The sequence below is a fragment of the Microcaecilia unicolor genome, chromosome 2 (assembly GCF_901765095.1).
Source record: "Microcaecilia unicolor chromosome 2, aMicUni1.1, whole genome shotgun sequence".
Classification (NCBI taxonomy): domain Eukaryota; kingdom Metazoa; phylum Chordata; class Amphibia; order Gymnophiona; family Siphonopidae; genus Microcaecilia; species Microcaecilia unicolor.
This window is the reverse complement of record NC_044032.1, coordinates 623,412,582-623,439,741: the sequence shown is the minus strand read 5'-3', so window position 1 is coordinate 623,439,741 and position 27,160 is coordinate 623,412,582. Positions and strand designations below refer to the sequence as shown.

Below are 27,160 nucleotides of genomic sequence, written 5' to 3'. Positions count from 1 at the left end.
AAGATATAACATACAGATAAGTAAGATAGTAAGAAGAGTTAGAAAGGTGACTGCAAATAATAGCAGAAAGGCTACTGACCCGTGATCAAATTTAGCTAGGAGATGCAAATAGATCTTGGATTGTTACATCCTTAACTAATGTTTGCATGACGTTCATCAGGTGTTGCCATAGCTAAGGATGTTGAATGTTCTAGGTTATGGCAAAACGTGATAATAGGGGAAATAATTACTGCTCTAGAGCTTTTTTCCAAGGAAAATGTGCCTGCAGTGCTATTTTGAAGACAACAGCAGCCACCTAAGCAGGAGCAAGAGGAAATCTCTCCTGCTTCCATCTCCCCCTGGACCCTTTAGGGTGAGTCGGGGTCCCCGGAGATGTTAGAGGTGGGCAGAGTAGGTCAGGTTGAGATATTGAGAAGGGGCAGGGCCCTTTAAATGTTGGGTGCAATCACCGCATGAAAAGGGCCATCCATGTTTTTTCTTCCCTACTTGGGATAATAACTACAGCTCTCGAGCCGTGGCTATTCTTCTAAGGAAAAGGAGTCCACAAAATCATTTTCATGTGCCTGTTGTCGGTTTTCTCTCTTTTTTAAGCATTAAAGATCTGCACTGCATGATTTAATTCCTTCTCTGCATTAACTTTTGTGCAAAGCAATTTTCGCACAAAGTGCTAGTCCCTTTACACTTTAGTACAGAGGCGTCCCAAACACATACATGCTTCCAAACAAAACAAAACAAAAAATTTTGGTTGTGTCTGAATTTCATGATTTTTCTATATTCACAATTTTCTGGCACCTAAACATTCACGTCTCCAGCTGGTAGAAAGCACTGCTCCCTCACCCCTCCTTTGACGTATTTGGGCTCTGTGTTATCAGCTAAAAAATTCTCAAATCCTACATTGACATAAAGGTCAACTATATAATACAAACCTTCCGATGACCTGCATAAAATTAAACCGCTTAATGATATGGTTACAATCTGTCACCTCTAGGGCCTGATTTACAAGGCTTTTTATCTCCAAAGACACAGAATGGCAGAAAAGGTTTAGTAAATCCAGAAACATCAAGGTACCTGAACTGAATGTTCACCAAGTGAGGCTGAGAACCATCTGATTGCCAGTAGGTTTCTAGGTTATCATCTCTCAACTGATCTACTCCAAATCCTAATGAAGGAAGCAAAAGCACAAGGTTTTAGAATATTAAAAAAAAAATAAAAAGTTTATGATTAGTGTTAACATGGAATACACAGGAATTAAAAACAAACAAAGCCCCATACACAATATTTCTATCTAAATATGCTTTGTGTCATCAGCAATTACATATGGTGGGTTTGATTAGTTCCATGTAGTTCTAAGATAAAAAGTCTGAAGAAGCCATGGTACAGAAAATAGCAGGGAAAACCAATGAGTAGTACCTGCATTTCTTCAAAAGTGACCCGCTGAGCAAAAAGTTAACAAAAGTGAGGTACGTGACTTCTTTATACCACATGAAAGGATATCAACTGCATAATGCTGCAAAATTTCAGCCTCAGGTATGGACTATTTACGTCTTTAAAAATGAGACACGATTATCAATAAAAAAAGTAATTAACCCCAGAAATCACACACCCCACAATTTTTAGGCTGTAGAACATGATAAACAACAAAGTCGTGAAAAAAATTACATATCCCCATTCTACTACTAGTACTACTTATTTCTATAGCAGTACTAGATGTATGCAGCACTGTATACTATACATGTAAGAGACAGTCCCTGCTCAGCAGAGCTTACAATCTAATCATGACAAAAACAGGACAAATAAGGGATTAGGGAATGATAAAACAGACAAGGGTACTGAACAAGTGAATAGGAGTTAAAAGCAGTCTGAAAAAAGGTGGGCTTTTAGCCTAGATTTGAGAACAGCCATTGATGTACTGATCCAGGCAAACGGTGCTGCAAGATAAAAGGAATGGAGTCTGGAGTTGGCAGTGGAGGAGAAAGGTACAGAAGATTTACCTGAAGAATGGAGTACCCAGGGGGTAGTGTAGGGAGAGATAAGAGTGACCAGGTACTAAGGAGCTGTAGAGTGAATGCACTTGTCAGTCATTAAGAGCAGTTTGAACAGTATGCGGAAATGGATAGGAAGCCAATGAAGTGACTTGAGGAGAGTGCTAATACAGTGCGTTCTTGCTATTTGCATGATCACTATTCGCTATTTTATTCAACCACAAAGGTGCAACTAGAGGTTGCACTTTGCGCCACTTTGTTCATGTATTCGCAGAAATGCGCATTTCAAAAGAGCTTTCTTTTGCTTTCACTTTCACATTTTTGGCATTTGCTTCTGGAAATGGCCAAGTGTCCAGGGAGTGAGTTTCAAGTTACCAATCCTAAGAAAGCAGAGCCGCTGTCGAGAATCTAAAGAGTGTTCCTTAAGGGCAGTGCTCCGACACAATGAAGGGACCGACTCTGCCATCGCTTTGCTGGTGTTTTTTCTCATTTTGGACAACATGGAGGATGATGGAATTTTTATTAATACTTTGCCCTCTGCACCTTTTCCATTGAAAAAACTAAGTATTAAAATGAATGTTCTAATTTTTTGATATATTCACACTATGAAAGAATTATGAATGTGATTTACAAAAAGTAAAAAAAAGACTATTTAGCACAATGTTTGATATTTGAACTTTTGAGTTTTTCTGACTGTTGGTGTTTCCCTTGGGTAGCCATTTTGCTGTTTGTTGACAGTAGTTTAGGCTTTACCTTCAAAGTATACCAAGGTCTTTTCTCCAATTTTTTTCCTGCCTCCTCTCAGTGTATCCTTTACCTGAATGTATTTTGAGTGAGGTATCTCTTGTTAAAACATTCAGCTCCTATTTTAGGTTAAGATTTAGACGCTGACAAGGAAATCAGTATGCTCAATTACTGGAAGACGTGACAATATGCAATATAATTGACTATGATGGCATAGCCTGGGATGGTTTTACATAGGCTACTATACACAATTGTTGGAAAAAAAAACTTGGCCGGACTGCATAACAAACTTTGAGTGTTATTGAAGGTGTAGCAAAAAAGATAAATAGAAATGTGGAAATCATCATGTGCTTCGTGCAAACAATCTGTGATGGCGGCTTCGAGGACATGACACAAGATGTTGAGGAAATTTTGGCAGAGAGAGCAACAGAGCCCAGCAATGAAGACCTGGACAAGATGGAGCAACAAGGCAACAGAGGCAGCAATAATGATGAAGAAATGGCTAAATCTAAGACTTCAAAAATTGTGCCTCTCACGTCAGCAAACATAACACAATGGGCATCAACACTGGAAAAATTGTTCAGTGACATGAAGGAATGTGATCCCACGCTGGAGCGCAGTCTAAAATGTAAGTGTCTTGCAAGTTCTGCGTTTGCCCCTTACACTGAGACATTTGAGGGCATGAGAAGGGAATCAAGCAGACAAAGCTGACACAGTTTTTTTCAGTCAACAAGTTGCAAGACCCAGGCACACAAGGTTGATCTGACAGAAGTTGACCCCCCCCCCCCCCCCCCCAGCGTTGAATCTTCATCATCTATCATCATTCTGGAGGTGCAAGGCTGTCCCTCTCCAGAGATCAATCTGACAGAAGTCTACCAGCCAGAATAGACGCCTTCGTCGTCTCCATCTATGCAGGAGGAGCAAACCTCTTTCTCTCTCGCAAGCAAATTTGTAGCATTTGTTAATCTGTAATTGATTGCTGCTGTGTAAAGCAGTTTTTTTTTTCAAGTAATGTTTTCATAATGGTACCATTTCTTTATATATGTTTCCCAGTCTGCATTGTAGCATTCTAGTTCCGCAGCTGTGTTTTGTTACAAACATATAAAATATGGTGACAAAACCATGGTACAGTATTCAGCATTGGTTGATGAATATACTAATTACTTACTGTTATGCAATAACCTGTACAGTATTTGTTTCCAGCACTGTTCCTTACAATTTGCAGCATACTGTACGTTCTATCTAGTTTCTAAGCGAGCACAGTTTAAAAAGAAAAAAAAAAAAAAAAAAAGAGTTCCAGTACAGGTTTTATTGAGTGCTGTCCCATGCAGGAACCTAACCCTGTATTTCCCATAGGAATAATTATTCACTTTCCGTGGTTTTGTGGAAACATAGGTATAGCTGGAACCTAACCCCTATTTTCTCATATGGACAATGTTTCGGTATTCACAAATTTGCAGTTTGCGATGTTTTCTATGAAACGCACCTTGCAAATAGCAAGAATGCATTGTATGAGTGCAGCGACACTGGCGGAAGTCATACAGCAGAATTTTGAATGAACTGAAGGGGAGAGAGATGGCTTCGTGGGAGACTTGTGAGAAGCAAGTTACAGTAGTCTAAGATTGAGGTGATAAGAGTGTGGATAAGGGTTTTTGGTAGTGTGTTCAGAAAGGAAGGGACACATTTTTGGCTACTATAGAGAAAGAAATGACAGGTTTAGAAGTCTTAGATATGTGCAGAGGAAGAGAGAGAGAGAGAGAGAGGAGTCAAAGACGACCCCAAGATTATGGGCCACGTGGCACTTAATGCACACTTAAGTCTGCTAGCGCATGCTAAGCTTTAGTTAAAAGGTCCTTAAATGTGTTGATTCAGGGCCCGATGCACAAAAGCAGCCATAAAATATGGCTGCCTCAGTAAAATTTAGCGAGTCACAAATAGTGACTGTTGCACAAAGAGGATCACATGCAAATCAGCTGCACGGATCGGATCCCCCTTTGTGTATCGGTCGCTGTTTGCGACTCTGAGCTGTCAAATGCCAACCCTGTCAACCCTCCCGCAGGTCCAGTGGATCCATAACCCCCCCCCCCTTCACACCAATCAAGAATGGCTCTGGTAGCCTAGTGACCCCCCTTCCCATACTGTGTTAAAAGGTTGAAGGCAGAAGGTAAAGAGCAACATCGCCTCCCTCCTGCCTCCAATCGTTTAAGAAGGTACAGGGAGGGGAAGGGGGGTCAGTATGCCACCAGGGCCATTTTTGACTGGCGCTGGGGGTGGGGGGCAGGAGACTTTGTGGGAGTCACTAAGCCACTAGGGTCATTCTTGCTTGGGGAGTAGGAGATCAGGAGAGGAGAGGTAGGGAGCACAAGTAGGCAGCCTTTGCAGCTGCTTGTTTGTGTTTCCTTCCTCTTCTGACAGCTTCAGAGGAGCTGTAAAATTAGCTTGTTAGCTAGGCGTGCCGGAGCTGTGCTTCGTCCGGAATGCTCAGAGTACTAATGGGCTCATTGTAATACATTTGCATGGGGTTCTCAGTGGCTGCTAACGGCACACATTAGAGTCACGGAAAACCCCTTTTGTGCATTACTCGCTAAATAACGTTTGCTTTAGTTTGGTTAGAACTAGAGAGTTGCACGGGGACAGAAATCTTACCCATCCCCGCCCGTCCCTGCTGGAATCTTAACCGTCCCCACCCGTCCCCACTGGAATCTTACCCATCCCCATCCATCCCCGCAAAAATATAACCCATCCCAACCCGTCCCCGCAAGAATTTAACCCATCCCCACCCGTCCCTGCAAGAATTTAATGGTACATAAAAGAAAATTACAGTCAGCTCCCTCAGTCTCTCTCTGGATTTGAGCCACAGCCCTATAGGCAAGGAAGGAATGGAAGCTGAAACTTGGAACACTCTGGTGTGCACATGTAAGATTTGTCTCTGAGAGGTCACCACATGCACGCGCCACTAGGTCAGGTGACATCTGATGCTCATGCCTGTGTCAGAGCTGAGGTCTGCTCATCAGCCCGGGAGCAAAGAGGATTAATTGTAGCATAGTAAGTAACAGCAAATAAAGACCTGAATGGTCCATCCTGTCTGCCCAATAGTCACACTCATTATCAATTCATGATTAAATTAATGAGTGTGATATTATATACTTGATTATGGTCTCTCTTTTGTGTTTCTGGAACATAGACCATAGAAGTCTATCTGGCCCTATCCTTATGTTCCAACTGCTGTAGTTGTCGTTGAAGCCCACTCCAGTCTATGCGTCTTCTCATTTGTGGGACACAGATCGTAAAAATCTGTCCAGGACTGTCCTTATGTTCCAGCCACTGAAGTTGCTGTCTAAGCCCTTTCCAGCCCATCCTAAACCAAACTTCCATATATTAGACACAGACCATACAAGTCTGCCCGGTATTGGCCCTAGTTAATCACAGCCAGAGTTGCCATCTAAGTATTACTTCACACATGCACACACATGCAGCCATTTAAGGTTAGGTTTTTTATAACTTCCATTTTCTAATTAGAGATCCTCTGTGTTCATTCCACGTCTTTTTGAATTCCATCATCCTTTGTGTCTCTACCACCTCCTTAATGGAAGACTTCCCACATTTGTGCTGTTAAAGCAAGGAGGAAGAGGAGGAGGAGGCGGAGACAGCACTCAAAGAACTTGGTACACGGTAGATGAGAGGCTGGTGCAGGTGTAGCTTACACTTCCACGGGAACCCCACAGGGACTGCTTCCGTCCCCGCGGGAACCCCACAGGGACTGCTTCCGTCCCCGCGGGAACCCCACAGGGACTGCTTCCGTCCCCGCGGGAACCCCGCAGAACTGCTTCCGTCCCTGCGGGAATCCCGCGGGTTCCGCGGGATTCCCGCAAACCCCGTTCCCGTGCAGCTCTCTAGTTAGAACCAATCTAAAGCAAACATTCCCAGCATGGTAAGCTCTGTGCATCAGCAGCTCCAATCCCAGGAAGAAACTGTCACTAATAATGATACAGCCTAAATTCTGTGGAAGGCTGTTTTTGGGCTTTAGTAAGTATTCAGTACTGGAGTGATTTTTGATTTCTTTAATTGTTGGTTTCTCCTTTTAGCCTTCCTCTCTTCTCATATATTCTCTTTTTCCTTGGGAATCATGATTAGAATTTTTTTTTTTTTTTTTTGGGGGGGGGGTGGTTGGGGGTGTTCCCTTTCTATTCCTATTTTTAAATTGAATGTCTTTATTCTCTATTGCCTGTTTGATATGGACCTTCATAAGTCTGCCTAAGTTATTGCTGTTTTTCATTGGAAATTTAAAATTAAATCATTAGGCAAGGTTTACTTTTACAATATTTGATAATACTTTTCACCAGGGAAGTCCAAAGTATGTAACAATAATAAAATTTAAAACCCAACACATGAAAACAAAAGCTATATCTTCCCTTCCCCAGTCCACTTAAATATCAATGAAAAGATGTGTGCTAAATCTTTAAAAAATGGGTCTCTCAATTAAACAAGTAGCTTTAAAAAAACACACACACAACCTAGTATTAAGAACCGTTACTTGCCCCAATCTACTTTAATAGCCAATAAATTCACTCTAACCAAATGCCTGGAGTGCAACCAAGCTTTCAGCTGTTTGAATTGTTACAGCGCCTGTTTTTCCTCTTACTTTTTGTTTTTCTTTCCCTTTTCGCTTCTCTTTATTGTCATTTTATTGTGAACCACTTTGCTCACTTCAAAAAAGGCAGTATATTAAGTACAATAAGCAAACTTCCTCATAAAAGTATAATACCTTTCAAAGCATAAATCTATTTGCAGAACATTCCATAGTTTGGGATCGTGCTGTCAGGTCTCTCGGGGAAATGTGAGCCCTTGGGCCGCTGTCACGGAGGTGGCAGCAGCAGGCAAAACCACCCAACAGGAGACAGGCAACCCTAAGACGGGCTGAAGTAGACAGGACTGGAGTGGCTAGACTGGAGCTGAAGAGGCAAGCAACAAGGAATCCAGGAACAACGTCCTACAGCAGGGTTCAGGCTTAAGAAGCAGGATACAGGAGCTACATTCAAGCTAAGATCAAAGGGAATGAGAATGACAGATACGCTTGCCAGAGGAAGGGTTAGACTGCAGTTACAGTAGCTAACAGATAGAAAGGAGAGAAATGGCTGCAGCATCAGCCGTTAACCAACCTCAGACAGGGAGCAGAGCCACTGCACAGGGATAACAGAAAGGCTAGACGCCCACAGAGAATAATATACACAGAAAGGCTGAAAGCCTACAGGTCAGAGAGATACACCCAAAAAGGCTAGAAGCTCACAGAAAGGCTGGAAACCCCCAGGCCGCAGTAATACAGCCAGAAGGCATGGAAGCCCACAGATAAAAGGGATATACACAGATAGACTGGAGGCCCACAGAGCAATGGGCACGGAAGAGCTGGAAGCCCACAGAACAATAGACACAGAAGGGCTGAAAGTCCACAGATCAATAATACCCAGAGCAGGAAAGCAAGACGCCCACAGGTAAGTAATAGACTAGGCAGAAAGCCTACGAGCAATAATACCCTGAGCCAGAAGGCAAGGCCCACAGGTGATAGTAACTAGCAAAGCAGAAGGACTGGAAGCCCACAAGAAAAGACAAGGAAAGCTAACTGTGCAAACAGCACACTAACCTTGGGACCTAACGCACTGCGTAGGCATTGGCAATGCAAAGGCACTGAAGATCAGAACACCAGTTCCTTAAGAAGGCCCTGACAGATGAGGTCACCCCTTCAGGCCACAGGCAAGGAGCATACAGAAGCCCAGAGAGACCTAACCCACACAGGTGTAGTCTATTGAGGTAATTAGTGTCAGGCTGGAAGCAGCCAGCCCACCCAACCTGAGACAGAGCTACCTCAGGAACAGCCCACTGAAGTACAAAGAGGCGCAATACACACAAGTGTAGAGTAGTGAAGCCATTAGAGCAGCCAGCCCACAGAGACAGAGATAGAGCTAACTCAGGAACAGTATACTGAAGCACAGAGAGGTTAAACCCACACAGGTGCAGTATACTGAGGCAATCAGCGCCATGCTGGAAATGGCTAGCACCCAGAGACAGAAACAGAGCCAACTCAGAAGTAGACAGAAACCAGCACAGACACTGATTCCCAGAAATAGGGTAAGTCTGGGGGTGGTCACGACCACAGACGTGACAGGTGCACCAAAAATGCGCATAAACAAGTTAACTGTAATTTTCTTGGAATCTGAAGTAACTGTTTGGATGAACACGGCTCCCGTGAAGGTTCATATACCTGGATTAATGATTGCAAGTATAGATGATCATTTAAAAAACAAACTTGACATACCAAATAAATAAATAAATAAATTTAATCGATACTCCAGAGACTATTACAATAAAGCAGCCGAGATGTAGTAAAAACATGGATTACTGCAGTTAAATCTTTCCAGTCCAAAAAAGGGCAGATGTTTCTCAAACTACAAAAAGAAGCCTTCATCCCCAAAGAGATTTGGAGGTGTATTTTCAAAGCACTTAGACTTACAAAGTTCAGTAGTAACCTAAGGAACTTTGTAAGTCTAAATGCTTTGAAAATGAACCCCTTGGTCTGTTAGAAACAAGTCACTAGCCAACAGTTCTTCTAGATACCTCACTATATAAGAGGTTTTTAGGTGGACACTGTTTAAGGTTGTTTAGAGCACAATCTGGCTGGTATTGTAACACTGGAATATACTTTCTGTCTCCCTAAATTTTGTCGAAAAGAAGCATAGGAATATCATGGTTCATGTGGAATTATCATTGAGATAATGGTGAAGACTTTTTGGTTACATCTTTGATAACAAGGTCCTTACAGCATTTTGATTATTTTTTCAAGTTTCAAAAGATACAAAATTTGGGCCCTAAATCATGGAGTGTCTAAAAAAGAAAATCAGTTAAAGATCTTAAAACTCAATGCAGGCCTTCAGCCAACAAAGGCTACACACAGCAGATGAAATGTGGTTACAGAATCAGAAACTGAACAGTAGGGGTTAACAGCTGTATTCTGGAACAATCTAAGCCAATACAATTATTTTACAGGAATTGTTACTGAAGAATTAAGGTCACAGGATCTTTACTTTTTAAATAAATTTGAAGATTATGAATCTTTCCTAAATGACAGAAGAAATCCTTAGCTACTGCGGAAATTAACGTAACTCGCCTTGCAATATCAATGAAAAGATGTGTGCTAAATCTTTAAAAAATGGGACTGAAAAAAAAATCAAATGTGAATCCAAAAATCCCACTTAATACTTTAGTCTCCTGATGAATTGGCATTGCTTAATTCTCAAAGACTATATTTTGCTGAAGGCAACAACACTTAATTAACATCTGCTTGATGAAAAACCCATAGTATTGCATTCTCATTTTCTTGCTGCTGTGTCTGTTAGTGGCCGATTTCCTCATTAACATCCTTGAAATATTTCTGATACTCCCCTTTCTTTATAGTTGATTTCTTTATTTATTTGTGGCATTTGTATCCCACATTTTCCCACCTATTTGAAGGCTCAATGTGGCTTACATAGTACCGTGATGGCGATCGCCAATTCCCGTACGACAAATACAGAGTGATATTGTGGTAAGGTTTGTGTGTGACAGGCGCATTGGGGAATTAAGGAGGAAGAGTTAAGTTGTGTCCAGTTCGAGTATTAGTTTCGTTGTGTTGCAGGGTCCAGGCATTTAAGTTGGATAATTAGGGTATGCCTTTTTGAACAAATAAGTTTTTAGTGATTTCCGGAGGTTTGGTAGGTCATGTGTTTTCACGGCATTTGGTAATGAGTTCCATAGTTGTGTGCTTATATAGGAGAAGCTGGATGGCCTGAATGGGGCGATAGAAACCCCCTTTTCAAAAAACCATGAAGTAAATGGAGTAGTGGCCCTGTTGTTCACAGAGTGGAACTGGAACTACGACTCCAAGGTCTAGCAGAGACTGCAAGGTAACCTGTACCACCAGGTGCATCCTGTGGCCCCCTGATGGACTGTGGTACCCACAGTCTTCTTGTCACCTTGAAAGGAAGATTTCTGCTGAAACAGAGAACGCTGGAACCCCCGTCTTTGGACACCTTGGGCAATACCATGCTGCCTCATGAAACCTAGACTTCGAAGCTCCTGACCAAGAACCAGACTTCAGTGAGGCGCTGAGATTTAGAATCAGCCGAATCCTTAACTAACTTCTCAAGAGAGCATGTCAGCAGCCCAACGACGGAGCCACAAAAGACACCAAGCCGTAAACGCCAAAGCCATTTCTTTAGCCGAGGCCCGGACTAAATCATAAAAGGAGTCTGCCAAATATGCCAGGCCAGACTCCAATTGAGGAGCAGACATGGCCAAAGGAGAGGAAGAATCAACATCCTGCTCCAGCGCCTGTTGAAACCAACTAAGGCACACCTGGGCTGCATAACAGCTACAAATAGAAGCATTAAGGTGACAGCGGACACCTCAAAGGTGCACTTCAACGAAGCCTCCAGGCGCCTATCCTGCACACCTTTCAATACCACCCTACTCTCCACTGGGAGACTGATTTTCTTAGTGATGGTCAACACCAGGGCATCCACCTTAGGGAGAGAAAACGCTGACGCCCGGTTCAGAGCCACCAGATAAAGGTGTGACATAGCCTTTGCCACATTCAGACACGCATCAGGATCAGTCCCCTGAGTCATAATAAGCTCTTGTATAGTTTCATGAACCAGTAACACTCAAGGGTCTCCTTGTGCTCGTAATCTTCGGGTTAACTGCAGCCACGGCCTGCGCCTCCGGGTCAGCAATATTCAGCACTTCCAATGCTCCCGACATGAGAGGACAATTCCTCCCTACAAAAAATGCGCACAGCCGAGAGATCATCAGGCTCCTGTTGAAGAAGTTCCCCCTCCTCCAGGTCATCTAAGCATGAGGGGCACAAGAACTCCCCAGGCGGAGCCATCAGGGAAGGTGCAGGAGAAATGAGGTCCACTGACCCCTCCCTCTCATAAAGGGCTCATGAGAGAACGCTTGGCGCTGGGTCCTCCAAAGGGGTGGATGAAGGCTTCCCCAAGGGAGCCAACAGGAGGCTGAAGGGGAATGGGGGGAGAGGGCGTGCTGTGGTAAGGTCCGTTTGAGGATAGGCCTTGTGCAGTAAAAGCACAAACTCCAGGGAAAAAAATTCCCCAGAGGACAACGTGCTAGAAAGTCCCGCCAGAATTCATTCCAGCCAACGAAGCCCTGCCATAGCCACTGCCCAAATGGCCTTCCTGGAGCACAAGGGAATGTGAAGAATCAATGGAGGGAAAAGAGGCTGCAGCCTGCTCGGCTGGCACCACATTGGAGGATGAACTCAACATGGCAACCTCACCCTGCGCAGGAAAGTGCCGCATCCACCGAAAAAACCTGCCAGAAGTCCCAAGGCTTTTAGCACAGCCCATGGGACAGAGACCCGCCACTGTACGCCTCTTCCCACACCGGGAACAACGCTCAACAGTTTCTGCTGTCATGCTCCCATGCGCAGCTGAAGACAGGTTCAAGGCACTCACCAAAACAGGACGCGGGGTCTCCTTTGCTGTGGTCTCTGGAAAACAGGACTTGCAACACAAAAAGCAGTGTAGTCAAAAACCTCCACAGCCCGGCAGAGAACTGCTCTGGCTACCTGCGTGTCCAAAGGAACTACCCTGGTTTTTTTTTTGTTTGTTTTTTTTTGTGTGTGAGGAAGGCTGCAGGAAGAGAGATAGACACCAAACATATGGAGTCGAGTATGGGGGGCGGGGGGGTGATAGGGGTAAGACAGGGACCCAAGCAAATAGGTATGCCCCAAGGATGGCGCCCACCAGCCAAACACTCCCTTCCTCAACTGGCCAACTCAGCCCAGGAGGTCCCCCAAAGGAAGAATCCGGAGTGGTGAGAAGCTGTTCACCGCCTGCTGGCGACAGAGAATACTACCAGGACCACTGTCTTCAGTAAAGTATTCTCTACACCTGCTGGTAGAGGGACACAACCCATCAGTTTCTGGATTCATCTGCTGCTGATGCATGGGAATGTTATGATTGCAAGAAAATACAAGAGAAACTCTTATCAAAGGTGTAAGGACACTTCATCACATAACAGTTTATCACTGAGACACATAAATACCTAACGAGTCTTCACTCAACAATTCATTACTGTGACACTTAATCAAGCAACAGTTCATCACATGACACTCCATCAAGTGGTATAATACCATGTCATGCAGAAAGTTAAATGTATTGAAATTATACGAATGGAAAATTTGCAGCCCATGGAGAGGGGGGGGGGGGGAGAGGTGGAGCCTGCCAGACACATGTGTGCAAGTTTCAACTTTTCAGCACCACAACAGTTCATCACCAATCTACATAAATGCCCAACAAATCAAAAATTGAGTAAAGATATTTACATTTAAAATAGGATGCAGCAGGCAGTCACATAGCACTTACCATGTAATGTACAATGAATAATTAAGATACTTTGAACAATTTAGTTTCTGGTTTTGTTCTTAGGTCACAAACAAAAATCTAGCAAAAAGATTTACATTTAAAATACAATGTGGAAAAATCACATATCATGTAAGGCACAATTAATAATTATATTACTTTGACATAGTCAGAGGGGAGATAACAGATGTGTGCATGTGGCCGAATAAAATCAAAAGTGAAAGCGCACATCTAAATATCAGCCTCGCAAAAATGTGGAAGAAATTTTTTGTGAGGCTCATATTTAGGCAGAAAAGAACATCTGTGCTGGCATTTCTGTGGTGATGAAGTGTCACTTGATGAACTGTTGGATATTTACTTAGCTTGGTGATGAACTGTCACACAATGAAGTTTTGTGTGAAGAAATAAGTACATAACGATTGTCATACTAAGACAGACCAAAGGTCCATCAAGCCTAGTATCCTGTTTCCAACAGTGGACAATCCAGGTCACAAGTACCTGACAAGATCACAAAACGGCAGAATAGATTTTATGAAGCTTATTCAAGGAATAAGCAGTAGATTTTCTCTAGTCAATCTTAATAATGGTTTGTGGACTTTTCTTGTAGGAACTTGTCCAAAGCTAATTTAAACCTTGCTAAGCCAACTGCTTTTACCAAGTGCTCTGGCAATGAATTCCAGAGTTTTATTACATGCTGAATGAGGAAATATTTTCTCCGATTTGTTTTAAATTTACAACTTAGTAGCTTCATTGCATGCCCCCTAGTCCAGTGTTTCCCAAGTCAGTCCTGTAGTACCCCCTTGTAAGTCAGGTTTTCACAATATGTGCAAAGAATATGCATGAAACAGATTTGCATACAACGGAAGCAGTGTATGCAAATCAATCTCATGCATATTCATTGTGGGTATCATGAAAACCTGACTGGCAAGGGGGTACTCCAGGACCGACTTGGGAACCACTGCGCCTAGTCCTTGTACTTTTAGAAAGAGTGAACAAGCAATTCGTGTCTTACCCATCCCACTCCGCTCAGTATTTTATAGACTTCTATCACATTTCCCCTCGTCTCTTTAGCCTTTCCTCATAATGAACTTGTCCCATTCCCTTTATCATTTTGCCGCCCCTCTCTGTACCTTTTCTAATTCTGTTATATCTTTTTTTGAGATGTGATGCCCAAAATTGAGGTTGTTCCATGGAGTGATATAAAGGGCAATTTAATGTTCTCAGTTTTACTCTCCATTCCTTTCCTAACAATGCCTAATATTCTATTAGCTTTCTTAGCCACTGCTGCACATTGAGCAGAGGGTTTCAATGTACCATCAATGGTGACACCTAAATCCTTTTTCAGGGAACCAAGGGGAAATACCTAGTGTATCTGAATGTAACTCACCTTGAACTACTACTGAAAAAGGAGCGAGCAAAATCCAAATAAAATACACATGATAGTTGTCATTGCAGTGATTGTGGTGTTGTAATCCCATAAAAGAAATCATTTCAATTTTCTAAAATAAATGGTAGATTAAAAAACATTTCATTTCCAAATGAGAAAGTCGAGTGAAGTGAAAGCAGACAGTGGAAAAATCAGAGCTGTACAAGTTCTTGCTATGTTCTCTAACAGTTATTTACCTGGTTTGCATGACGACAGAGACCATACAGCCTGTGAGCCTATTTCTCGAACGGTACCAGTTCTTTCCAGCTGTTTGGGGTCTGCTCCAGGTGGTGTCTTGTTGGGTGTGGTCATTTCTATTAAGAAACCAAAGATGCAAGATGAGGAGATGATTTCTAGTAACTTTGGCATCTTGGAAATGATCAGAGCTGAAGCAGCTCAAATCATTTATTTAGAACTGTGTTCATCAATCCAGTCCTCAGGACACACCCAAGCAGTCAGGTTTCAGGATATTCACCATGAATTCACATATACTGCCTCCTTAGTATTCAAACGTATCTCATGCACATTAACTGTAGATATCCTAAGAACCTGACTGCCTGGGTATACCCCGATGACTGGGTTAAGAACCACAGATTTAGAAAATAAATTTCAGCACCACAGTTAAGCAGGATAGCTACAACAACAAATAGAAAAACATTTCTCAAGGAAGGACGACGACCAACAAGTGGCAGAAACTTGTACAACCCTGTCAGCAAACATCCTCTGCAAGGCTGGAAGATTTTACACTCCCCCCCCCCCCCAATATATTTTGGATTTGACGTTTTTATTTTAACCCAAATCATTTTTAAAAAATGACTGCACAGAGGCATTCACATCTCAAATGTTTTACAATTTTTTTGGTTTGTTACATTTAGATTGGTGGACTTGGGTATTTTGTGTGTGTTGGGGAGGTGTGGCAATTTTATACATTTGGGTACATTTTCTAATGCTATGCAATTATTTGAAGGTTATTGTGTATCTTGTTTTGATTCTTTGGGGCCTTTCATTAAAGTGTGATAAAGTCTTACTGAATGGTAAGTGCAAAAAGTTAAAAAAAAAATTTAACAGGGCGCCTAGGATAAGAGGCTAAGAAGGTGCCTATTAGGTGCTATTAAAAAAAAAAAAAAAAAAAAAAGGAGGCACCTACTTTTCTTTTAGAAAATATTCGCTTAAGTGACAGGTGTCGACCTTTACGCCAGCCCTAGAGCAGGTGTAACTGTCCATATCAATATCTGTCATGTACTTTTGTAAATTATAGGATTTTATAATCAACCTGCTATTTGTGTGCTCTGCCCACATTCCACCCTTGTGCACCACTAGCTAAGTACCTGCCGTCATGTCATGGTGCGCACTTTTCAACTAGTCAGTATTCTGTAAAGGGTCATTTACATGTGTACGTTGTCACATCATGCATTGATTATTAAAATATCCTAAAGTGGGCACACACTTTACCAATTATAGTGTTTGCTCCCTTATAGAATTATTCCTATGGGATCAAATTGAAGGGCGACTGAAACTGGGTTTTTCAATTTTGGCTGAAACTGCCATCTAAACCAGGCACTTGTTTTGGCCAGAACCGAAACCAAAAACAGAGACTAGAGTCTGCATGTGTGAATATGAATCACTGACGAGATGAACAAATTTATTGAGCATTACTAAACTACTTATTTGCAATTTGCATATATACTTCAATATACTTCAATAAGATCAATAACTAAATTCAACTAAGCGAATATTATAATCCAAAAACAATAGTTTTTCTATGTTCTTGCCAAGCAAGCTGGGGTAGTGTATGCCATGGAGGAAGTGGGGTGGAGAAAGGTAGATAGTGTATCTGTGTGTCATGGGGTGGAGGGCTAGAAAAAGGTGGTTGGGAGATGCGTGCACCTAGGAGATGCTAACCCTTATAATGAGGGAATTGTGCACAATAAAATTACAAATATTATGTGCAGACTTTTTAATTTTTTTGTGCAGAATTCTCCCAGGAGTAAACACCATGTATCTTTGATGCTCAAACACTGCTTTGATCCGAGTGTCTCTTTTATGTTTTTCTCTGTTCTTTCTTAACTCTCTCACCAGGGTCTCCTGTCCTTTTTCTCTCTCTATGTCCACCATCCATCTTTCCGCTGCGTCCCTAACCCTTCCCGTGTCCAGCCTCAATTCTGTCTCCCAATCTCTAAGCTCTATCCATGCCCAGCATCTTTTGTGTGTCCCATTTCCTCCACTTACCCAGCTTGTCACCTCTCTCTTCCCCTCCTTCTACACCCCACACCCGGGCCCTCTCTCCCTCCATTGATGTAGTAGTGTCTCTCCCCTGAAGGGGCCAATCCTCCAATCACCTTCAGGTTCAACATCTATTCACCATCCCCACCCCCCACCTCCCGGAAAAAAAAATCTGGTCAGTCTCTCTCTCTTTTCCCTCCACCTACTACCTTGGGTCAAGTACCTCTCATCCTTTCTTTCCTAGGGTCTCTGTGCCACCTGCTCACACACATACATAATTCCCTCCCCCCCCACACTGCTTCTCTCTGGAACCTTTATACAACTCTTGCCCTCCCCCACCCTTCTCTTTGGAATCACATTTTCCCCCAAGGATATATTTTTATTCAGCAAGAGAATGTTTTACATTTGTGTTTTCTCTTTCCTGAGGTTCTCTCTCTGCAACCAACACTGCTGCTCTGCTTGAAGAACCAACAGCCGGCAGGGTCAGCTTAGGGCAGCAGCCTGCTTCCCTGTTCACATGATTCTCCCCACGCTTTTCTGTGGAACAGAATGAAATCTTTTCACAAAGATACATTTTGCTTCTTCATTATGAGGTTTTATGTTTGTCTTCCCTTAAGCTGCTTTTCTCCCTTCCTATACTACAAGATGCTAAAACAGGGTATCTATATTCCCCCGTTTTCTTTTGCACAAAGAAGTACCTGGAATAGAATCCCAGCCCTTCTTCCCCTGGTGGAACGGGTTCCACCACATGGGTCTTTAGAAGGGCGGAAAGTTCCTCTGCAAGTACCTGCCTGTGCTGGGAGTTGTATGAATGAACTCCCGGTGGGCAATTTGGAGGTTTGCATTCCAGATTGAGGGTGTATCCTAACTGGACAATATGAGGAACCCACGGGTCGGAGGTTATGAGCAGGGCTGCCAGATGGGCGGTTTTCCCACCCAATTGGGCGGTTTTCCGCAACCCGCCGCAGGAAACTTGTCCGTGGCGGGTTGCGTTTTTTTGGGCTCGTTTTCTTTTTTTCTATGCAGGTTTTGGGCGGTTTTTCGGCCGGCGGGGGGTGGGGCTAATGGCGACAGAGGCGGGGTTTGTGATGTTTTGGGCGGGGCGATGACGGAAGGGGTGTGGCTGATGGTGGGGGCGGGGTTGATGACAGAAGGGGCGGGGTTGATGACGTCGGGGGTGGGGTGTGTGCGGTTTTTGAGCGGTTTTGTGTGGGAATTTTTTTTTTATATGGCAACCCTGGTTATGAGAGGCCACCTTTGGTGAAAAAACATTAACCTCCCTCTAACCGGCAAGTCATCCGGTACGGACACTTTTACTGTGGCTATGCTTTGATGGAGCCAGTCAAAAGCCCGTCCATTGCTTTTGCTGGGGTGCAGCAGGGGCCTTAGGCACACGCTGTTGACGAGAACGAGCATGCTAGGGCTAAGCTTGACTAGGTAGCCACCCAGCGATTCTCCTCTCTCCCCGGCCCCCGCTCCAGCCACCCAGCGATTCTCCTCTCTCCCTTGCCCCCCCTTCCAGCCACCCACCGATGCTCTTCTCTCCCCTGCCCCCCTTCCAGCCACCCAGCGAATCTCCAGCCAACCAGTGATTCTCCTCTCTCCCCCCTCTAGCCACCCAGCGATTGTCCTCTCTCCCCTGCCCCCCTCCAGCCACCCAGCGATTCTCCATTTTCCCTTGCCCCCCTTCCAGCCACCCACAGATGCTCTTCTCTTCCCTGCTCCCCCTTCCAGCCACCCAGCGATTCCCCTCTGTCCCTGCCCTCCCCCCTCCAGCCACCCAGCTATTCTCCTCTGCCCCCCCTCCAGCCACCCAGCGATGCTGCCCTCTCCCCTGCCTCCCCTCCAGCCACCCAGCGATTCTCCTTTCTCCCCTGCCCCTAACGATACCGGCCAAATCTCTGGCCCTCCGTCAACCGTCCAACCTCCACTGCCGTGCACAGCTCAGCATGCAGGCCCACTGAACGGTAGAGCCATTCGCCGCTGTGCGCCCGCCCTCCCACCTCTGGTTGGTCAGCTTTTGCGTCCGCCCTCCCACCTCTGGTTGGTCAGCTTTTGCGTGTGACGTACCCTGAAGTACGTGACGTCACTTCATGAGATGGATGCATCCTTTCAGAGCGCACGAATGCTTCAGGCTTTAGTGCCACGGAGTCAGCTTCAGAACGTTGGAGGTGCGTTTTATTATATAGGATATCCCACATTATCCCAGCAACGTTCAATGTGGCTAACAATACAGTGAAATCACATCATACAGAATACATAACAGAGAAAGAAAGAACAACGTATAACAATGAAAACAAAGATTCAGTAGAATAAAAGAGTAACCAAAATTGACTAAACAGGAAGGTCAGTATCCACATCTAAAAATTTTCCAAACAGGAAAGTTTTTAACATTTTACAGAACATCAAGTAATCACACTGACCCCTAATTGAGTTCCATTTTGTGCCCTGACAATCAAATCCAGCTGCAAAAAACTGATTTGTAAACAATTTTCTTACAGCTTGGATAATGACGCACTAGATAATCTCTAGCCCCAAGAACAGCATCACACGACAGAAGATCAACAAGAGATAACATATAGTTAGGGGCCATACCATACAATATTTAGTAAGGAAATGCACAAAGTTTAAAAGTGACCCTTGCTTTTATTAGGAGCCAATGCAGCATAGACAGCAGCGGTGATGCCCTCTCAAAATGCAAACCTTTACAGACAAGCCAAGCAGTAGTGTTTTGGGCACTTTGGAGTTTTTTTTTTGTTTTTTTTTTTGGGGGGGGGGGGGGGGTTAACAGCAGTTCCCTGCAACCAGCATAGATTTCACTGCAATAGTTAAACTGTGACAAAACAAGCATCTGCACTAGTGGGCCGATGATCAGAAGCAAACGCAGGTGCTAGAGGCTGTTAGCGCCATACTAGCGCCTACCCCTCCATCCATCCCCATAACAGCATCAGCCCTTCCCTTCTCTACCTTACCCCTCCCCCCATCTATTCCTGTAGTCCGGTATAAGCCCTTCCCTTCCACCCATTCCATAGCTAGGCATCAGCCCTATCCTATCCCCCTAACCCCTCCCTGTAGCCTAGCGTCAGCCCTGTCCTACCCCCTACCCACCCTCCCATGTCTGGTATCTCCTTCCCCCACCATGAAGCACACCAGCATTAAATATAAGACTTTTTGTTAATGTCCTGGGCACTGCTGAGCCCACCTCCACCCAGAATCCTGCCTATATTAAAGTTAAAACTTTTTTTTATTATTCTAACCTGGGCACTGAAGACCATCCCCACCCAAAAACCAACCAAGGAACCAACATGACAAATATACAACCTTTTAAAAATTTTAACCTGGGCACTATGAAAAATTTATTGTTGGTGGGGGAGGGCTCCTCACTGCCTAGGGAAAAAAAGGTATATTTAATGATTAAATATAGCTTTTTTGAGCTAGGCAGTGAAGAGCACACCCCCACCCAGAAGCCCATCACCAGCCGGTATTACACTGTACACAACGCTAACATTTTTTAAATATATTTATTTTATCTGGGCTGGGCAGCTGGGCTTCGGTTGTGGTGGTACAGACTCAAGCACTCACTGTGCTCCACTCCATGTGTGCTGTTGTGGGGCCACGGGGGAGTGCTGAGACATGGGCAGGATCAACAAAAAAAGGCTGATCTTGATCCAGCAGGGTAGAATAGAAGAACTACAACACTGATGGAAACCGGTAGTTTCCCTTCCTTGCAGCACTGTGGTGCCGTCATGTGCATGGGGGGGGGGGGGGGGGGGGGGGGAGGAGCAAAGCAAAGCGGCACAGCAGAGTCCAGAGACTCGAGTGAAACCGGATGGGGCGTGTGTGATGGAGTAGCAGCATCGGCGTATAGCGCTACAATGGCCTACGACTTCAGGATCAGGACCCTGCCCACAATTTAAAAAAAACCTTAGGCAGGGAAGAGGAGGACTGGAGAGCTACTGGCTGCCTGGGTGGGCCTCTGGCATTTTAAGCAGTGGTGTTGCTGGAGACCAAAAGTAGCACTTTATAGAATAGTAGTGGAGACACGGTACAGTGACCTATTAAAATTCAAGAAAGCATGGGATAAGCATCGAGGAGCTTCAATAAAGAATAAGGGACTATAGAAACTGGGTTGCTGGCAGGGCTAGGCAATGGGCAGAGACTCATTGTAGGGACTTATTTGCATAAATATGCAGGGCCGGTCTTAGGTAGCGGCGACAGGGAGTCACGCTACTACCGGACTTCTAGGTTAGTGAGCCCTTGGGTCAGTGCCGAGGAGCGGCAGGAGAATCGCCCAAACGCAGGACAGGCAGAACAGACTTCCCGGTACCCCGGGCCGGAACTTGTGGACAGAGGCTGCCGCCGAGGCAGCTCAGGCGGGCACCAGCTGGACCGAAAATAGCCCCAACTTCACCTGCACCTGACCACCGTTCCTCAGGGGTTGAGCCCCAGAGTGCGGGCGGTCGGCAGGACTTACTGGACTGGGCAGGAAAGCAGAATTGCAGGGACCAGCAGGATAAACGAACCGGGAACCCAGCAGGAGCAGGGCAGACAGCCGGCAGCAGAAAGCCAGGAGCCAAGCCGGGTCTGGGCAAGCAGCAGACGGCAGAGTAGGCCAGGAACCAAGCCGGGTTTGGGCAGGCAGCAGACAGTAGAGTAAGTCAGTAAACAAGCAGGGTCAAAACCTAAAACAGGAAAAACTCAGCAGCACTGCAAACGACTTCCACCAAAGGAAACTCCTCTGAGGACCTCTGTTGCAAGTGTAAGTTCCATGGTCTTCCTTGTACCTAGGAATACCCGCTCCCACCTTTTCCAGACCCCTCTACACGGAGGGGTAAAGAGCGTTAGCTCATCCAAAAGGGTCTGAATTGTTTCCCTAACCTCCAGGGCTACCCCATCCCATGGGGGTCTGTTCTGGGGAGGCATCAACTGCCGCAACTCTAAACTAATTCCCATAACTACTGCTTTCTGACTTTCTGGCTCTAGGTATATTCTGGGCCATTTATGTTCCCACATATATGCTATTAGAATCTAACAGTATTTTGTGCAGAGAATGAGTGGTGTGTGTATAGCTTAGTTTGTAGAGTAAGTAACAGGTGAGGAATACTTGAAAATAAAGACAGAGATAGATTTCAGATAGAAGGCTTTATTCTTACCAAGTTTTCAATTCAGTACAGACATCAAACAGATTCTGGGTTCAATGGCACAGCGCCCTGCCGTCTGAGAAGTGTTGGGGACGACTCCGAAACTCAAGCCAAAATCACCCTTCTTTTATACTCTCAGCTCTCCATAGAAGTCTATAGAAGTCAATTGTGGCGTACCTTTTTTTTTCTCTAATATTTCTCAATTTCTGAGATCATAGTTTAGCATCCGGACATCTGTACATCTGTACCCAACTCCTTCCGTTCCTATCTCTTTCAAGACATTGCCACATTTTCCGGTTATGTCAACATGTTTTTGGAACAAGTTGTTTTTCGCGGTTACTAAAATATCTTTCTGTTGAGATACCAGTTTCACATCTTTCTTTTGCAATACCTTCCATAACATCTTATGATCTCTATACCATTTTATACAAAAATAAGCCCTATTTTAAAAACCACATTTTATCCATTTTATCCATCATTCTTTCATTATAGGTGCTATATTCAATTACAAAGTTGTACCTGTTTGTGTCAAGACTCATTGTTCACACCTGCTTTTTGCAGATTGTTAAATATTAAATCATTAGCTTGTTATTTGGCCTAGTCAGTACTTTTTCAGTTGTTTTAGGCAGTGTGGCCTAGCCCACCACTATTCCAGTGGTAGATCTGAAGCCAGGCCACATATTAACATTCCCCTCTTCACCCTATCCCATAGGGTGACACCAGGGTTAATGTACCATGGTACCATCCATTCCAGAAGGTATCCTATAAGGCCATCAAATTTTCTAAGTCTTAATGTAAACCGGTACAGTCAGAATTATTTGGTTTCAGATTACCATCTTGGCATCACTTCAATTATTTCAATCCTACTTATCTATATCTATGGTTATACAAAAACTTATAGTTACTATAATAATATTTTTCTTCAACCCTTTAATATGCAGGTTCTATCTTATAAGCTTTATATGGTTATATTGTATCCCTGTGTGCTATTACTTGATTATACAGTTGCAGACATCTCTCTAGTGTCTCTAGCAGTTGCATAGCGATTGGTCCTTCTCAGAGGGAGATAGTCCAATGTGTTATCTCCTGTGGTGTTGGGAAGGAGATTTTCGTACAGGGCATACTGTCCTGCTGTTGTCTTTTTCATGATTGCGGTTTCAATTAAGCGTTCTACTAAGCCTCTAGCACAAGGGATTATGCAACATCCTATTAGTACAAAAATTGCTACCACTATGATTATGGTCGTGGCTGCTGAAATGATAAACGTTTTCCATTTACCAAAAGCTTTATCCATCCAACCAGTCCAGTCTGGTATGATGAGAAATAACATCATGTTGTTGAGGTATTTCAGATTTTGGTGCAACAGATGCAATAGTATCTGGGATATCAGGGCGCGGTTGTGTTGACAGAGACTTGCGCAAGGAACGAAGTCCTTCTGAAACAAACGCGAGGCCATCTCCCATGCTAGCCAATGCCTGACCATATTGCATAGGTTGGTCTTCCGAGGGGACTGGGGTAGTAAGGGGAAGAGCCTTAGGTAACGTGAGATGAGGTGAATCGTCTGCAAAGGAAGGAATCGCTTCACTATCTTGAAGAGAGGAAAAATCGAGCATCGGAGGAGGCTCGTTTCGAATATCCTCCATGTCTGATTTTGTTGGGAGTTGTTGTTTTAAAACTTCCCATGCTTCTTCTAATGGGGAGGGTCTGACCTTTGGTTGCCTCTCATTAGCCGGTTTGGCTGGAAGTACCAGGGGACGCTTTGGCCGTGCACCTAACGTGTCCCATCTAGGGGGAGTAGAACACTGAGGTTCTAGAGTGGGCATTGAAGGGTTCACTGGAGCAGGGGGCAGTTTAATGAAACCCCGATCATAGAGTTCCTGACAAATAGCCCGTGTTTGTGTAGCAGGACTACATGGAATGAAGCCCATCTGTCGTAACTGAGACAGAGTAGGGCATGGTAATGAGGGTGGAGGCAGGGATCTTTGGGTGGCGGAGTCCCAACATGGTGGCAAAGGTGATGTCTGAGTAGTATGTTCCATGTATGGGTAGGTAGTCGTTTGGGTGGTCATGTGCGAGGTCAGTCCTGATCCTAGCACTGGACAGGTGGAGGTCTGGGCAGCCGCATCAATCTGACTGGTAGCCGGGTGGTGAATGGTGACCGGAACCGATGGATTCGGGACACAAGGATATTGCTCAATAATGGGAGGGGGTATCTCAATCTCATAACCTCCAATAGTACGATAGACATGAGGTGGTTGTGGAGTAAGAGTCTGGGTCTGGGTAGTTGCTTGCATCGTTGGAGCAGTGGTGGCGGTGGGCGACTGAGCAACAGTCTGAGCCACTGGTATTGTTGAAGGGGTTAAGGGCGTCTGAGTTTGTGCTGACCCCTGAGATATTGGGATTGAGTTTTGTTGTGATGAGGGAAGAGATAGATCAACAACACCGGCAATGTGCACGGTAGTGGGTGGGTGAAATATCATAGGAGCGGGAGATACTGCAGGTAGCGGGGGTGTCACTGTCTGTGATCCCTGGGAATTCTGTAGCTGAGGATTTGTGACAGGTTTATCACAATATCCTCGCGGTATTGGGGTATATCCCACTGCACATGGTAGCAACTTGGTAGTACCTGCAGCGGTAGCAGCATCATAAAGTGGTGGGGCAGTAGGTGTCACTGGATCTTGGTAGGGGGCTTGGTCGGTATCTGACTTACCTAAACTCCTATCGTGTTGGTTTCGTGCAATAAGTATAAACTTATTAATAGCAGCTAAATGTTTATCCCTAGATTTTCCTGTTTTGTTGGACTCATTGTAGCAGACCAAGGCTTGGAGTTTGCCCTGATCAAATGAGCCCTTTGATGGCCATTCCAGTCCCTGATCCTTAGCGGACCAGGCGGTATGCCAGGTTTGACATAAACGGGTAAGTTCTTTTCTATCAGCGGGAAAGAAATTAAGGACTCTTTCCAGGGGAGTAGGGGATGAGGAGGACATAATGGGATCTGAAACAGGGGGAAGACAATCCACATAAGAATTCATAGAAAAGTGTATGCAATATACAAGGCAACTAGGGGACCTTCCCAGGTGGTTAATAAAGGCAGCCCACAAGGGAGTTCACCAGGTACGGGTATTGCTTAGTTCCAAAAAACTCCCAAAACAATTTGGAGGGCTGGAAGATCTGGACCGCACCAGTATATCTTCTGGAACATTGGAAATGGTAAACCATTAATTCGCAGCATTCCCCGAGTCTAACCCCCGGGGACCGAGGTGACTGCGAGCCAGAAACCTGGACACAACCGTGACACAGGGGCAGTTGCAAAGGGCCTCGAACTCCCAGGGGCCTCGCGGCAGCCTTGGCATTTCCCTCCCACTCCCTGCTTCAGCTGTTATTGCTGTCTCCTGTTTAGAGAGCTGCACGGGAGCAGGGATGGCGGGATTCTCTGTTAATGCACAGTGATCTGAGCTCGGCCTCTCCTCCCCCGAGCTGCAGTGTGCCCTCCTGGCATATATCCAAGCCACCCTGGCTGCCAAGACTTCTGCTGAATTCTTGCAAGGCTGCTGCTGGAAGTCTCGGCAACCATTTTAAAGAAGATGCAGCAGCGGGCAGGAAAGACTGGGGTTCTTTTCTGCCCTGAAGAATCCACTAGACCACCAGGATGGCTTGAGGTACAGCGTGTGTCTGGAGGACACCCTGTGGCTCGGGGGAGGAGGTCTGGAATATGTTTGGGGGGGAGGAGGGTACTGTAAAAAAAAAAAAAAGTTATCCATTTCCCATTCCTTGTGCATATCCATGTGCACTCAAAACAAAGCAAGCAAACCTATGAGCAGCTGCATCCACGTTGCCTGTCTTTATTGTGGGTGGAATTTTTTATTTAATCTCAGATTATCAAACATGCTAGCTTGCACATATGGATTGCAGACAAAGGAAATATAATAACTGAATAACTTTTTATAGGTAAAGTAGTAATTTGTTATAAATTGTAATCAGTGTGTCATTTGGAAGGGCTGGTTAAAGGGACATTCTAGTACTGTTATATTTGTGCATGAGATTTTTTTTTCTCCTGGTAAAGGGCCACTAAACAGACATCATGTTACGAGAATCAGGAGCTCAACATTCCGAGTTTCTATTTATTTACCTACTTATGGTATTTATATCTCACATTAAACATGAATTAGGTTGAAACCTGGGAGCATTTAAAATCTTTTTTTTCCTGTGCCTACATCAAAAAAAATAAAAGATGGCATGTGGGAACTTGCTCCTTTTGCTTTTTGGAATGCAGTGGTATATTATAAAAATGCACTTGCCTTTTTTTTTTTATTACTACTGTTTCACAGAGAAGGTACTGAATAATGACAGATGGGTTTCCTTCATGTAGAACTGTCCAGAGTCAGTCTAAATGAGCCAACATTGTCCAGTTCAGCATACTATTAGCCGCCAAGTTCATACAATGTTAATTACATTCAGTGGAAAATAAATCTGTTGGCTCAGGCTGCTTGCTATGTGAATATTCAATCACTGTTTTATTATTGCTACCAAGTATTACATATTACGGGCATTTGTTTTAATTCATTTATCCAGTCCTTACATGCACATGGTTTTGCTTTTTAAACCCAAAGGTTTCCTATGATAGCATTGTGCTTATTTAAATCTGTTTTTCTGTAAAAGTTTTGCTTAATTTGTCTTTATTTGCAATACAAAATTTTAAAACATATCTTGTCAACAAGGAGCGGGGCCCCAGCAAATATAAGTCAGTAAGGGGATGAAAAGCAGGCCATGTTGGGGAAAAAAAAGACCATAGCCACTTATGCCCCATACCAGCACTGGTCAATAGACTGGTCAGTAGACTGGAGTGGAGGAGTGGCCTAGTGGTTAGGGTGGTGGACTGGGGAACTGAGTTTGATTCCCACTTCAGGCACAGGCAGCTCCTTGTGACTCTGGGCAAGTCACTTAACCCGCCAATGCCCCATGTAAGCTGCATTGAGCCTGCCATGAGTGGGAAAGCGCGGGGTACAAATGTAACAAAAATAAAAAAAATAACCCATATTTTGCTGTCCTTGTTGTCTATGTTTCTGTATCACCATAAGAAAACTGTTTTCAGTCTTCTACAGGACATGACTTTGTTGTCTGGGGCCAGTTCCCAGTCAACATATACCCCATAAACAGCATGTTTCTTCTAGTGAAAAAGGTGCCGGTACTCAAATGACAGGTCACTTTTCAGGGATGGGGTGAACACTGAGG

The 27,160-nt window shown here is 44.3% G+C and overlaps 1 protein-coding gene across 4 annotated transcripts in view; it reads right to left on the bottom strand.

Moving 5' to 3' along the window:
- ANAPC10 (anaphase promoting complex subunit 10) overlaps positions 1–27,160 on the bottom strand; it is a 157,082-nt gene that overhangs the window by 129,250 nt on the left and 672 nt on the right. For all 4 annotated transcript variants that reach the window (XM_030191683.1, XM_030191680.1, XM_030191681.1 and 1 more), the window contains exons 2-3: positions 14,762–14,878; positions 1,069–1,159 (exon numbers count right to left, since the gene is read on the bottom strand). In XM_030191683.1, the coding sequence (XP_030047543.1) occupies positions 1,069–1,159; positions 14,762–14,876 (206 nt within the window). In that variant the 5' untranslated portion in view covers positions 14,877–14,878. The remainder of the gene's footprint in view (positions 1–1,068; positions 1,160–14,761; positions 14,879–27,160) is intronic.